Source organism: Astatotilapia calliptera, chromosome 23 (genome assembly GCF_964374335.1).
Source record: "Astatotilapia calliptera chromosome 23, fAstCal68.1, whole genome shotgun sequence".
Taxonomy (NCBI): Eukaryota; Metazoa; Chordata; class Actinopteri; order Cichliformes; family Cichlidae; genus Astatotilapia; species Astatotilapia calliptera.
In genome coordinates, this window is record NC_137443.1 from 17701935 (window position 1) to 17717265 (window position 15331).

The 15331-nt window shown below is 38.8% G+C and overlaps 1 protein-coding gene across 1 annotated transcript; it reads right to left on the bottom strand.

Annotated features, from left to right (window-relative positions):
• Positions 1-627: 627 nt before the first annotated feature.
• Positions 628-14825, bottom strand: LOC113015815 (protein NLRC3-like). The gene is made up of 8 exons (XM_080297635.1): positions 13191-14825; positions 9275-11072; positions 8382-8555; positions 7988-8161; positions 7132-7305; positions 5362-5535; positions 3885-3931; positions 628-3712 (listed from the first exon to the last, which is right to left on the bottom strand). Exons 1-8 carry the CDS (start codon positions 13267-13269, stop codon positions 3171-3173), a joined length of 3162 nt encoding a protein of 1053 aa, XP_080153761.1. The 5' UTR covers positions 13270-14825; the 3' UTR covers positions 628-3170.
• Between the last annotated feature and the right edge of the window lie 506 nt (positions 14826-15331).

A 15331-nucleotide genomic window follows, 5' to 3' on the forward strand; every position in this document is an offset into this window, starting at 1 on the left:
CTTTAATTGTCTCTTTTCTGTTAAGTTCAAGTGCCCCTTTTAATCTTACTTCTTGCAGGAGGAGGGCAAAAGTTTCCTTTTACCATGCTACGTTTTACCCTGTTTTTAGAAGCTAAATTTACAGGGCTCATATTTATTTCAGTGGTTCTTGTCTATGCCTTGCTGACCTAAAAGTACCATACTGTTCTAATTAAGCACTTACCAATGTTTTTTGTGTTTCCTAGAGTTTCAAAGCCATTTTCAGACATGTGCTGCACTCCTTTCAACATTAACTTATCTGTGAGAACATTTTTGTGTGTGTCAGATTAGACACTAAAGTGATCTTAACCTGCCTGGGTTCCATACCACATCTTTGTGATGTCCACTTGAGTCAGTTTGTACCAATGTCAGAGGACCACAGGTAACTGTCTGATTAATTCAAATTCAGCAAGTGGATACGGTGTCCAGCCCAGTCTGCCCAGGCACCACACTCACCAAAATCAAACTGATTATTTCCAGTAGAATAACTATTAGTGATAATGAGGTATTCCAGATGCCCATACCTAATTCTGCAGATATAATCCTGAGCTTGTTGTAAGAATTATTGTGACATCTATTTTTTCTTTTACCCAGAAATATCCCAAAATAAAAGAATCAGATAATTTTATTTGTAGTAAAACAGATTTTTTTTTACTGCATTTTAAGATGTATGAACTGATAAGAACAAAAGTTTGACTCTAGTCAGCCAGCAAAATGGAAAACATATTTAGAAACAAGCTTTATGCAGTTTTCAGATTTCTGTTCCTGTATCCAAAATAGCACATATTTAGACAGTTGAGGTCTAATTTGCATATCTAATAAAACAATTTCAGAACACTGGTAAAGAAATAATGATGTTAATCGCCATTATCCACTATGATCACGATGATGAAGTTTCATAGTGATATATGTTAAACATTTACATTTTTCATTGTATTTTTTTTTTCTTCCTTTCTGTCCCTTCTGGTCAAAGGGTCTTAAAGTTTCTCTTTATAGTTGTGTAACCTCACCTTGCCGTATAAAACCTACTGAGACAACTGAAACTGTGAACTGGCACTTACGTAAATTCTTTTCTTTTATTTTTCACATAAACTGAAAAATTATTTACTTTTATCACACTGGATTTTTAACCTCTTTTTAAAAACTTTAATTTTCTGAACTTTCCACAACAGACAAGACCTTGAAATAACCTACAGCCCTCTCTGTCTTCAGTCACACTCTGGTTTTTAAGAAAGGTGAAGCGATGTTTATCACCAGCAACTATTTAATTTCTTCTTTGTACATCAGCCCTGACGTGCACACGTTCTGAGGATTTTTATGATTTAGTGGTTGTCTATTCATATTATGCATGTGTGTGTTATTCATATTCTGGAGACATTAATCTGTTTACAATCATTTCGGGACCAACCCTGCTTGAAGTGGCAAAAAGCAACGTCCATACATTTTAATACAGTGAGCATGACTAAATGCAATTTAGGCTTTATTTACTCCTAAACTGAGGTGGCCAAATATTATAATAATATTATTGCATTTATTATAATGAATTTATTAATGCAAGTCAATGTAAGAACCTCTAAAGATGATCTGATGCTATACATTAGTTACTTGTATGTATGCACTGAAAGGGAAAAAGAAAGCATTTTTACATCCTCTCTCATAAACAAAAAAGTTATTTTTGCTAACAAACATTAAGAAAACATATAAAAGAAATACTACGTTCTATAAATATTACAGTTTACAGTAAATCTAAATTTTTGACATGCAAACATTTTATGTATATAATGCAGATTTTTGGAAACTACCTCTAAGCTGCTGCAAAATGTAGTAAAATTACTTGTATCCTACTTAAGTGGTCTAGTTGTTTATGAGTAACAGTTTAATAGAGTACTTCATATCCATGTCCATATTTGTACTCTTGCACAATTCACAATTTAAGTCTTTATAATAAAAAAAAAAAGTACTCTGCTGAAACACACTGTTTTAGCTTCCCACAATTCATCCAAAAAAAAAAAAAAGATTTAAATGAAAAGAAATGCTGTTTTCGCTACTTATTTGGTGATCGGCTACATTTACCTATCTACAGCAACAAATAAAACCAAGACAGAGTTTTACAGAAACAGCTCAAATGATTTAAATGTGAGTTCTCACAATTTTTGTAGAATGGAGGTCTCAGAGGGGTGCTGGCCCAAGCTTTGAGAGGCCTTTCTTTGGTTATTTACTTTTCTTTTTTGCCAATGTCAATACCACGCAATATTTTGACTGATGTTTACGGTGCAGTAATGCATTAGGATGCAAAATTACCTGTATGTCTCTCTGTTTCTTGAAGCAAAAATATGGTTGCATGTTTTACAAAGTGACTGTCACTAGAAGGTGGGCAAACATGTAACATTTAATGGTTTACAACCAAAACCTTGTTTATAAATCTTATTGGGTAATTGTGAAGTGCCCCCCCACACCCATTTCTTTCCCTATTTTTGTGCTTTTATGTTTATTTTCTAGGTAGTTATTTGTCAGCACCCATCACCACTACATCAATATATTATATGCTAATTGTTTAATTTAAAAATGATCACTTTTTCACATAAAAGAAGAAGTGCTCTTACCTGTACCCTCTTAAAACACGGAGAGTACTCATTCCAGATACACACAAAGATTTTAAATATCTGTAGTTAACACACAAATAAAATTAAAAAAAAAGGACGGTCCAGTTACTTTGATCATAATTTAGACTATGTGGAAATGTTTCTAAACTGATTCTAATAAACTGATTCTGAGGCGTGCTATAAGCTAGGACGTGGCGTGGACACTTCAACTATTCTTCTAACAAGACTATACCCCAGACCAAAGAAACTACCATGCATCCCTCACTGAGAATGTCCAACAGGTAGCCTGGTGATTTGAACTGAGGCCAGTCAGCGTTCATCATAACATAATAATCCATCAGATGGTGAGCGGTTTTCTCCAGACAGTAGGAAATTATTTCTTCTGAGCTTCTTAGACTTTTATTGATTACTTGTGAGCCATGGTCACAGTGGATACCCCTGGACATTGTTTTCCTGCTTCTGTGGGAGGGGTCATTTTGACCCCTTCTGGTGTTTCAAGTGTTAAAGGACTGAAGAGGAAGAAGTTTATAAGAAATAATTTAGAATAGTTTAAAACAGCAACACTGAGGAACCAGGAAACAAGACCCCAAAACCAGGATAAAGAGGTTCAATGAATGTGGTGTTGAAGGTGTGGAGGTGGATCAGAGTGTCAGAGGAGACTCTGTAGAAGGACAGAGTGCCAGCAGGACAGTCCACATACACTGCTACTCTGTTAGAGATGTAAAAAGAGGAAAAGGAGGAGGAGGAGATTGGTGTTTGTTTGTTATTGTGCCAGACACGAAGAGAACCATCATCACAGCAGCTCAGACTCCAGGACTGATCATTGTTTCCAAACCCACAGTCATAACTACGTCCTTTCCTTCTGATTCTTCTGTAACTCACTGATATATAAAAGTTTCCTCTCCACTCGACCTCCCAGTAACAGCGACCAGTTAGATTGTTTGTACACAGCAACTGGGACCATACATCAAATCTGTCTGGATGATCAGGATATGACTGAACCTCCTCCACATGTATCACCTTTCTGTTGTTGTCAGACAGTTTGAGGTTTGTGTGTAGTGTGTTTGTATCAATTGTGAGTTGACAGGAATCTGATGGAGAGAACAAACACAATCCAGCTGCAGTTATTGATTCATCACATGTTCATTGATGGACACTTTAATAATGACTCCTGACATCAGAGATGTGAAGTGATGTGACAGTTTGAAGATGGTTGAATGTGTACTGCTTTGTTTTCATGAATCACATTAAAAACACACTTACACTTCCTCAGACCTGGTGTCAACCATTGGACACCAGCAGGCTCCACCCTGAAAGGAACAGAGGGGGATCAGACCAGCACAGTCTCTTTCAGCATGCACACATGGACATTACATCGCTCTCATACACATACTGTTAGACACTGATAAAATAACAGTCCAACATTTCATAGTATTTAACAAGTCTTTTAGTTAAACAACAACAGTCACAAAGTGATGGAACAAAATTCATTTCTGTAACTCACACTGCTTATCAACCAGTGATTTCATCTAGAAATCAAAAATCAGACTGACTGACTTGATTCTGAATTAAGCTTGATTAACACTTCTGAGGCATATCCTAACTTGTGTTGTAATCAGAAAGTCTTTTTAGCCCCTCACTGAAACCTTCCACATCAGTCATTGTGGTATATATTTACCAGACGTGTAGTTACACTTCTGAGAAGGTCAACATCAGGTTAACTTAAGGTTGGGGCTTGGGATTAAAATTAGGTTATTGCTTAAGGTATTATGGAAATCTGATGCCAAAGTATAATTCACGTGCAACACTGCAAGGGAGTGTACTGGTTATCTGAAGGGAAATTAGTCTGTGGAAACAGGAGGTTTCTTTGGAATGGATTTAGAAGAGTTTTCATCTTTGATTCTTTAAAAGTTGTTATATTAATTACTAAGACAGCGACAACTGGACATGGTGGATTTATCATCAGCTCAGTGTCATAGTGTCCATGTTCGTAGTGTGCTCTCACCTGTCTCTTGTTTGCAAGTAGCTCCCAGTGTTTCCTGTACCTGCTTTGGATTTCTGTTTTATTGACATTGTGTTTCCTGATTTTGAGTTTTGTATTTGGGCCAAAAAACGCTCCTTTTTGTCATTTCCTTTCTGCCTCTGTCTCTTCCACCTTGGTCATCTCTATTTTTATTTATGTAGAGCATTGTTTATAGTTTGTATTGGCTTTTCAAAGCACATTGTGACCTTTGTCTCTAAAAGCAGTAGAAATACATAAATGTAATACTGCAGGGTTGTTTGACTTTGAATCTACAGAAAACATCTCAGTGTAGTTGTCAGCTTCTACACACCTCTCACTATAAAATTTTAGTCTTTGTTTTTTTTTGTGATCAAGGTAGGACAGCATAATCTCCTGTTTGTAGTAAACTTTGAATAATATCCCCTAGGTCCCTCTATACTGAAATTAATCTAATCTTAATCAGGACCAAAGGGATAGATGTATTTAAGTACAGCACTGTTAAGTGTACTGAGATATATATTACTTGTTTCTACAACTTAACCCTGAAGATATTGTCCTTGGAGACCTCCTACGTTAAGATCCCTCACTGATCATTTTCAAGTGTGTTTTTCTTGTGAGCAAAATGTTCCTGATTGTGTGATTGTTTATGTCACATCTTCCTGAAACAAACAGGAAGTGAGTGCAGAGCACAGAATATGTTTCCAGCTCTTCTTTCTCTATCAGACATTCTCGCCATACCTGAGAGTGTCCAGTCTCCAGTGTGGATCCTTCAGTCCAGCCAACAGCAGTTGCATTCCTGAGTCCCCGGTATGATTATAGCTCAGGTCCAGCTCTCTCAGATGGGAGGGGTTGGAGCTCAGAGCTGAGGCCAGAGAAGTGCAGCCTTCTTCAGTGATCAGACAGCCTGATAGACTGCAGACACACAAAACTAAATTATGAACAATTCTGTTTGTGAGATACAATAACATATATCCATTTTTATCAGTTCACTTTAATTTAGCTTTATTTAAAAGAGAAAACTACCAACAGCCAACAACATTCATCTGAAATTGTTTATCAGTGTAAGATAAGCAAGAGAAGACAAAAGTAAAGGACACGAAGTAGTGACATAAAAAAAGAATCTGGAGTGGAAAGAGGGGAGCGGAGACAGACGGAATGGGAAGTGGACCAACAGCCTTATAGCTAGGGCTGGGTATCTTCACTGATTTCTAGAATCGATTCGATTCTGATTCACAAGGTCCCGAATCGATTTGATCCACAATTTGATTTGAATCGGGAAAATTTTGCCTCAGACAGTTAGAAATATTATAATTCAGATCAGTACATTTACATATTTTTATATCTATAAAAAGAAAGCTGACACTTGCAAGAGTTTATCAAAGGTGTAAGTATCACAGCAGATGCCTTTGTGTCAAAGAAGCTGAAGATAAAACACAGAAAAACATGAACGTGATTTTCCTGGCCTGGGATTTTATGAAAATATTCTACAGTAGATCAAAACGAAAGAAAACCATTGATCAACATATGAACATTACCTGATGCTGCTGAAGTGAAGCAAAGCAAAGTTACAGAGGTTTTATTGGAGACACAGCCAAGTGTTTTGCAATTTTGCATAATTGTAAAAAGTTTTAATTTGTTCAGTATTGACCAGCAAAAATTAGGTTTTCTTTTCGGAAGTAAGTAAAAAGGAAAAAAACAGCGGCTAACAGCGCTGTAAACAACGGTAGACTTGTGCGTAAAAAACAAGCGAATAATACAGAAAACGTATTTTTAGACTTGAAACTATTCTTGAAGTACACTGAGAAAGAGAGAGAGAGCTGTGCATGAAGTGGGATTTTATTGTGGTGGAAGCAAAACAGCAAAATTAAGAGGGAATTCATAGCGATGTTTATGTGAAGCGTAGTTTGGATCTTCTTTTGCTGCTGGTTCAGTCAATATTGTTTGGAGAGAGATAAAAACCTGCAGCTTCAGAATCAGCTCAAAAAGGGTGTAAACACAAAGCGCGGACCTGCCGAAACATCAGAATCAGTGAGCTGTCGGCTTTCAGCGCTGCTTCAAGCTTTATTCATAGTTGTCAATGTTTAAACGAGGCATGTGGCCAATTTAGAATAATCATTCCCTGGAGCCCCTGGAGCAAATTCACTCAGGTACAGATAAAAAATGTAAAACTATTTTTAGTATAAGTTAATTAGGGCATTTTTTCTCTAAATATTTGAAAAATTCAATATTTGAGAGCAGAAATTTGATCATTTGGATGAAACGAGAGAAAAAAAGAAAGCTCTTTTCTTTTCTAAAGACAGATAAATGTGACAACAATGCCAGGAAAAAAATTCAAAAAATAATTCTCATATATGGAAGTGGATGGAAGTGCTGCTGAAGTGAGACTCAGATCAGATAAAAATCTAATTTCAAGAAATCAGATTGTAGAAAAATGTATTCTAAAACTGCTCTTTTTGCAATAATATATTTTATATTTTAAATGATCAGTGGAAAAGTTAGAATGCTGACCTGAGAGTTTCCAATGTGCAATATGGACTCTCTAGTCCATGAGCCAGAAGCCCCACTCCTGAATCCTGCAGGTCATTGTTACTCAGGTTCAGCTCTCTCAGACTTGAGAACTGGGAACTGAGAATTGAGGACAGTGCTCCACAGCTTCTCTGTGACAAGTTAGAGTGACTCAGTCTGAAAAATAAAAGACAAACAATAAAACAAATATGGTGCAGTATGAAGTTTAGCAATATTTAGTCCTCTTTCTTTAGAACAGTATTTACCAACCTTTTGGAGCCATGGCACATATTTCACATTAAAAACATGACACAGCACACTACCAAACAAAAATGTCACAAAAAGTATATTTATAATTTTTCCCCATGCACCAGGCATAGCGGAATTGGCTCAGTTTGCCCCCAGTATACCTTTTTTGTTTTCTTCTGACCACTACTCATGCTAGGGCCTTTATCTGGGTTGGAATTTTCTTCAGGACCCAGGTCAGACTGACTACTTTTTCTTTTCAAATATTTATCTATTGCTATGACACGCTGCATTGTCTCACTGACAGCGTGAATATTATGTAATTTCTTCTTTGTCTTCTTCTGTTTTAGTGGCAATTAGAGCAGGTACTGGTACTGCCCTCTAGTGGAAGAAAATGTAATTGTTCTGCCTGTTACTCGCGCCAGTTGCTTAGAGTACTAAACAGGTGGAACAAAATAATCTTCGTGGCACACCTTTGTGCCACGGCACAGTGGTTTGGAAACACTGCTTTAGAAAACCTTAACACCAAGCTAAGATACAATAGCATGTCGATGACCTTGGTCAAAATATTTAATTGATTAATTTTGACAAAGAAAATGTTATTTGATCTGACCTCAAATTACTCAAGTTAGAGTTCCGACTCTGCAGACCAGAAGAAAGAAGTTTCAGTTCTGGAGCGCGCAGGTTGCTTACACTCAGGTTCACCTCTCTCAGACTAGAACACTTGTAGCTGAGAAATGAAGACAGAGATTCACAGCTGCTCTCTGAGAGGTTACAGATGCTCAATCTGAAAATGAAGACATGAACAATACAAATGACTACATTGTTATAATGCAACCAGGATCAATAGTAATAATTAGTCATTGCATTTTAAAGAATCCTTATTGTCTTGTGCTGTGCAGGTTAGACGTGATTTTTTTTTACTCTAACTTACATAAAAAATGTAAATGTTTTAATTGGTTAATTTTGTCAATTGATTAAAAAAACAAAACATAATATTATCTGACGTGAGAATATTCAGTTTGCAGTGTGGACTCTGCACCACAGCTAAAAGCTTCTTCACTCCATAATCCCCGAGGCTGTTGGTACTCAGGTCCAGCTCTTTCAGACTACAGGACTGGGAACTGAGAACTGAAAACAGATCTTGACACACCCTCTCTGAGAGGTTACAGCTGTTCAGTCTGAAAAAACAAACAAACAACCAAATATAATAACTTTGACGTAAACACAAAAGGTTATACCTTGTCCCTAGACAGGAAAATCTAATAATGTCTACATATATTACAATTCATGGTCAGGTGAAAAACTTAACTATAACTCTAAAAAATAAATAAATAAAACACTGAAATGTTCTTGGTAGAAACACAATCATATTGATATATCTAGACTGAAATTAGTGAGTTACTGGTAGATTTAGTGAGCTCAGGCTCAAGTGCAGGCTAGTTGGGATTCTCTGGCTCTGGTTCATGTTCAGGTGATATGGGAGCCTTAGGCTTTGGCTCAGGCCAAGGTTCAACTGACACAAGAACCTCATGTTTGGGTTCCAGTTCAGGCAGTGGCATGGTGACCACAGGCGGCAGCGTCGAGTTCAAAGGCAACACAGGATTCGATGGAGACTCCAGAGGCTAGGGATGCTCAGCAGTGCATCTGGCTGATATTAAAAGCTGAGGCTTCTGAGCCAAGCAATGAAAACTCAGAACTCTAGGTTGAAGACCCAGGACCACTGTGGGTTAAAGACCCCAAAACATGTCACCCTAGTAGCAATTTCTGTTATCAACTATAAATGAAGTATTTGATTTTTTTTCTGATGATCATTAAGTTATATCATTTTTTAAAAAGGGGGCAACACCATTTACACTCTTCATGTTACAAATACAGGGATTAGTACATATTTACGTACAGAGCTTTGTTGGAGGCTTTGACCACTGGCAGCAGCCTCAGAAGGGCCTCCTCTGAAGCAGAGTATTTCTTCAGGTCAAACACATCCAGATCTTTTTCTGATGACAGTAAGATGAAGACCAGAGCTGACCACTGAGCAGGAGACAGTTTATCTACCGGGAGGCATCCTGATCTGAGGGATTTTTGGATCTCCTCCACTAGAGAACGATCATTCAGTTCATTCAGACAGTGGAATAAATTGATGCTATTCTCTGCAGACAGATTTTGACTGAGCTTCTTCTTGATGTACTGGACTGTTTCCTGATTAGTCTGTGAGCTACTTCCTGTCTGTGTCAGCAGACCTCGTAGGAGAGTCTGATTGGTCTGCAGTGAAAAACCCAGGAGGAAGCGGAGGAACAAGTCCAGGTGTCCATTTGGACTCTGTAAGGCCTTGTCCACAGCACTCTGGTGGACATGCTGTAGTTTTGGTGCATTAAAAAATTTTGACCACCAGGACGATGTCTGTTGTTCTTCCAGCAGATTGACTACAGAGTTGATGAAGGTCAGATGGACATGAAGAGCAGCCAGAAACTCCTGAACACTCAGATGGATGAAGCAGAACACCTTATCCTGGTACAGTCCACTCTCCTCTTTAAAGATCTGTGTGAACACTCCTGAGTACACTGAGGCTGCTTCGATATCAATGCCACACTCTGCCAGGTCTGATTCATAGAAGATCAGGTTTCCTTTCTGTAGCTGATGAAAAGCCAGTTTTCCCAGAGACTCAATCATCTTCCTGCTCTCTGGACTCCAGTGTGGATCTGTCTCAGCTCCTCCATCATACTTGACCTTTTTCACTTTGGCCAGAACCACCAGGAAGTGGATATACATTTCCGTCAGGGTCTTGGGAAGCTGTCCTCCCTTTTTGGTTTTCAGAATATTTTCCAGAACTGTAGCAGTGATCCAGCAGAAGACTGGGATGTGGCACATTATGTAGAGGCTTCGTGATGTCTTGATGTGGGAGATGATCATGCTAGCCTGCTTTTTTTCTCTGTATCTCTTTCTGAAGTACTCCTCCTTCTGCGGGTCAGTGAATCCTCTGACCTCTGTCACCATGTCAACACAGTCAGGAGGGATCTGATTAGCTGCTGCAGGTCGTGTGGTTATCCAGAGGTGAGCAGAGGGAAGCAGGTACCCCCTGATGAGGTTTATCAGCAGCACATCCACTGAGGTGGACTTTCTAGTGTCAGTTAGGATTGTAGTTTTGTGGAAGTCCAGAGGAAGTCGACACTCATCCAGACCATCAAAGATGAACACAACCTGGAAGTCTTCAAAGCTGCAGATTCCTGCTTCTTTGGTTTCAGTAAAGAAGTGATGAACAAGTTCTACCAAGCTGAACCTTTCTTCTTTCAGCACATTCAGCTCTCTGAAAGTGAATGGAAATATGAACTGGATATCCTGGTTGGCTTTGTCTTCAGCCCAGCCGAGGGTGTATTTCTGAGTTAAAACTGTTTTCCCAATGCCAGCCACTCCCTTTGTCAGCACTGTTCTGATTGGTTCATCTCTTCCAGATGAGTCTTTAAAGAGGTCTTCTTGTCTGATTGTTGTTTCTGGTCTATCTGGCTCCCTGGATGCAGTTTCAATCTGTCTGACCTCATGTTCCTCATTGACCTCTGCAGTCCCTCCCTCTATGATGTAGAGCTCTGTGTAGATCTGATTCAGAAGGGTTGGGTTTCCTGCTTTAGCAACCCCCTCAAACACACACTGGAACTTCTTCTTCAGTTTAGATTTAAGTTTCGGCTGACAATTTTGAAGAGCCTCTGAAGTAAAAGAATAAATATAATTAACAGCAGATCAAAGTCAGTTCTAAAGTAGTCCAAACAACATCAAAGAAAGAAGCAAGACTTAGTGAGTGAGTGCATTACATTGCCAAAAGTATCCACTCACTCATTTAAATGATTGAATTTAGGTGCTCTAATCACTTCCATGTCCGTGTGTATAAAACTAAGCATCTGGACTGCTTCTACAAACACTTGTGAAAGAATAGGTCCAACATGCTACCACAATAGCATATGTCCCATATGTGGAATAAGTCCTGTTATGAAATTTCCTCACTGCCATCTATTAAAAAAGTGGAAGTGAATGGGAATGATAACACTTCAGCCACAAAGTGCTAGGCCAGGTAAAATCACAGAGTGGCATCTGCCGATGGTCAGGCATATAGTGTGTAGTGGTGCCCAACTTTTTGGATAGCTCCAAATTTCAAGTGGCCTTTAGCTTAGCTGAAACACAGTGCATTGAGAGCTTCATGTAATGAGTTTCCATGACCAAGCAGCTGCAAGTTGTTCTTCAGGAGTTGGGCTCAGCCCCTTAGTTCCAGTGAAAGGAACTCTTAATGCTTAATGCATGCACAATCACCCGGGTAAGTTAATCCCCAAAATTTAGTACTGTTCATCTGAATGTAGCATTTTCAGGGGGACTGAAAATGTTGGTTGCTAAATAAGATAAGATAAGATAAGATAAGATAAGATAAGATAACCTTTATTAGTCCCACACGTGGGAAATTTGTTTTGTCACAGCAGGAAGTGGACAGTGCAAAAGTTATGAGGCAAAAATTAGGATACAATAAGAATAAATACAGTACACAACTGTACAGAATAGAATAAAATAAAATACTATATACAGTAGAATAAAATAAAATAAATATACAATAAGATAAAAATAGAATACAAATACAAATGCTATATACAACTGAGTAAAAATACAACGATGACAGAAAGGATTATTGCACTTAGTATTATTGCATATGTATGGATGTGTGTGTTTGATCAGTTAAAGTCTTTATTATGGAGTCTGACTGCAGTGGGGAGGAAAGACCTGCGAAATCTTTCCGTCCCACACCGTGGGTGCCGCAGTCTCCCACTGAAGGAGCTGCTCAGTGCTGTCAGAGGTTCCTGTCTCTTCACATCCTTTCTTTGTTTGGTTTGTTATATTCTGTACACTTGTTTTACCCTAAGGTCATGAAAAACACATTTGGCTTCATTCAGTAAAGTGATGCTCAGTCTGGAGTGCTACAGATAATCACAAAACTGTTAGGAATCTTTAAGTTTATAAAATTATATTGGGCTTTGTGGCTTTTCATAGGTAAGCAATGCCCACATGTCCAGGCTAAACAAGTTTCCAGTTCTCTGGGCCACTTCTTCAAATTTTACTCCCAAAATTTATCACATAAAGTGTCATAATGTCCTCCTACTGCTAACTCAGCTGTTTAAAAGAAGCATCTTAAGGAATGCTCAGCAATTCACATTAAATTCCTACTTTAAATGGGAATAGGGATCTGTCAATTGTTACTTTTAAAATTGAATAATTTTTCTTAAAGGATTTCTGAAACACTCAAGTCACATGAATGAAACTTGGACGTTTTTTAAGAATCAATTAGCATGGTTTTAACAATTAAATACGACTGGCCTTAAATATAACTAAAGTTTTCAGACAGTGGTCGTAGTATGTATTTCAAAGAGTGATTCTGAGTAGTCTATTTTAAGTTAAACAGATATGTAAAATAAATTTGTTAAATATTCTGGTATAATATAATACTAAAGTATAATAATTTTGTTTATCTCTTTAAGTACAACACACAAAACAAGTACAACATTTATCCTATTCTGCCGTATTATTTTTCAGTTCGTCAGTTTCAACATGTTGCTAAGCAAGTTTGTAGTCAGACTGGCCATAGATTTATGACGGCCTTCAAAATTACTCCACAGCACTTCAAAAATGTTTTCTTTGTGAACAACACTTTAACAAATACAAATGTATGACAAAGAATGATGTTCTTGCCCTCTCCTTTTTCTTACATTGTATTGTGAGGGTTAACTCTCTCACATCTCAATAAATCATGCAAAGAGACCATTCTTGCAGAAAAAAAGTGACCTCACCTTGTTGAGCAGATGAATCAGAGTATAAATGCAGCTGAGAGAAAAGGGAGAGATCTATAGTCTGAAGATATCTGATCATTGTCCTGCTGGCTTTGTCCCCTTTCTTCCTCACTGTGTCGATGAAGCAGCGTGCCTTATCTGCTCTGACTGGGTTCTTCTCCAGTATCAATTCTTTCTCCAATTCATTTAAAACACCGTCACTTACAAGGGCCTCCAGGAGCTGTTTAAGGATTTCTGTTGACACCCTCCAAACAAAGGCTGACCGCACCCTGGCAAGCTCCTCCTCTATGGGAAAAATAAAAACATGTAAACATGTCTATCACTCAAATGTCTAAGCATGTGCCAAAGAAGGGTTGAGCCAGGTTGCAACACATGTGGATGAATTGAAAGAACTGAATTGAATGAATGAATGAATGAATGAATGAATTGAATGAATGCTTTATTGGCCATATGCAGGTTGCCCCGCAGAGGAATAGGACCCCCCCCCCCCGACTTACACAGACAACAAAGACATCACATGGGAATACAGTCGGAGATCGGCAGCGTTACAGAGAAGACACTGAAAAAGTACACGACAGTGGGAAAAGTACAAGAGGAAAAAAAGAGACCTCTTCTCACGCTGGGCACCTGTGGGAGGACAGCATGAGAACAGGAAGCAAAAAAAAAACTCCTCTGCACAGAGAGCACATTAATGTCCACATCACAACATTAGAGCACGTGACAAGCCACAGGGGTTGGATAGGGGGGTGGGGGGTAATCCGAAGGAACACAGCAGTCGTCCTACACAGCACTACCATTTCAGCGCGGCACGCAGACCCGCCGTCTTCCCCCACAGGAAACAAGCATCGAAGGCGTTTGGAAAGGGAGGGGGATGAGTGCGTGCTTATCAGTGTAAGTGTATGTGTGTGCGTGTCCAGAGTCCAGCTGAGACAGTGTCCTTCGCTGAAATGTAATGATGACCATAAAAGTGTTTTAGGCAAATACATGCATATTTACATAAGAAGATGTAAATGCTGTTGGATAAATGAATAAATAAAAAAACCAAAAAAATAAGAAAAGGTATCTACCTTGGGTCTATTAATCAATAGATCTCATCAGAAAAACCACTGATCTCCTACCTGCTAAAGAAGCTGCTTTGATTGGTGGTTCTTTCATCATATTTCTATAAAAACATGAGAAGATGATTTTACCAGAAGAAACAGTGAACACAGTCATGTCTCACATCATATGAGCTCAGGTAAAAACTTAGAACAGCTTCTGACTACAGCGGAAAAGGAGTTAAATATATTAAAAAACTGGTTTGATGTAAATAAGTTATCATTAAATATAAAGAAAACAAAATTGATTATTTTTGGCACTAGACAAATGAAAAATGTATCTAAAATAAGGGTTAATGGAATTGAAATTGAAAGAGTGTACGAAAATAAATTTCTTGGAGTGATAATTGATGATAAGCTGAGTTGGAAGTCTCATATAAACCACGTGAAAACAAAAATGTCAAAAACCATTGCTATTCTCTATAAAACAACGCATGTCCTGAACAAAAAATCATTATACACACTTTATTGTACTCTGTTGCTTCCATATATGACTTACTGTCTGGAGATATGGGGTAATGCATATAAAACTGTCATGGTCCGTGGTCCTGTGTCTGTGGAATGCGTGATGCTCGGGTAGCCACACCCCCGGGCTGGGCCATCACCAGCACACCTGCTCTCCATCACGGTGATTACACGGAGATCCACTTAATCCGGCGCTGACGGATGCTCCACGCCAGTCCGTTAGTCATCCCCACAGTGGTAACCAGACTTCCACGAAAAGTGTGCATTCTCTTCTGCTTGGAACTTTGTTTAACCTGCCTACTTCTGTCCAGGTTTCTACTCGGCGTCTGCTACCTGCCTGTCCTCCGGCTCAACTGGATCTCGCGGTGCTCACCTGGCCCACTCGCCATTCCCACGGACTTCCTGCCCCCACGGACTGCCACACTTCCCTCCCGAGCTCCCACGGTCCCGTTCTATCGTAAGCCCCCACTCTAACTCAGTCCTGATATGTTTTCCCCGCTTCCTGGCTCCCTAGTAATCATCTCCCCTTTCTATTGCAGCCCCCCGCCGTCCCGATCCCGGCTTCCTCGTGTCATTGTT

Excerpts from the sequence above, each read along its gene's own strand:
- LOC113015815 (XM_080297635.1), bottom strand. The coding sequence starts at position 13,269 with ATGATCAGATATCTTCAGACTATAGATCTCTCCCTTTTCTCTCAGCTG. Across the intron at positions 11,073-13,190 it reads TGATTCATCTGCTCAACAAG|AGGCTCTTCAAAATTGTCAG; the intron begins GTGAGGTCACTT and ends CTTTTACTTCAG. Across the intron at positions 3,713-3,884 it reads GACACCAGGTCTGAGGAAGT|ATTCCTGTCAACTCACAATT; the intron begins GTAAGTGTGTTT and ends TCTCTCCATCAG.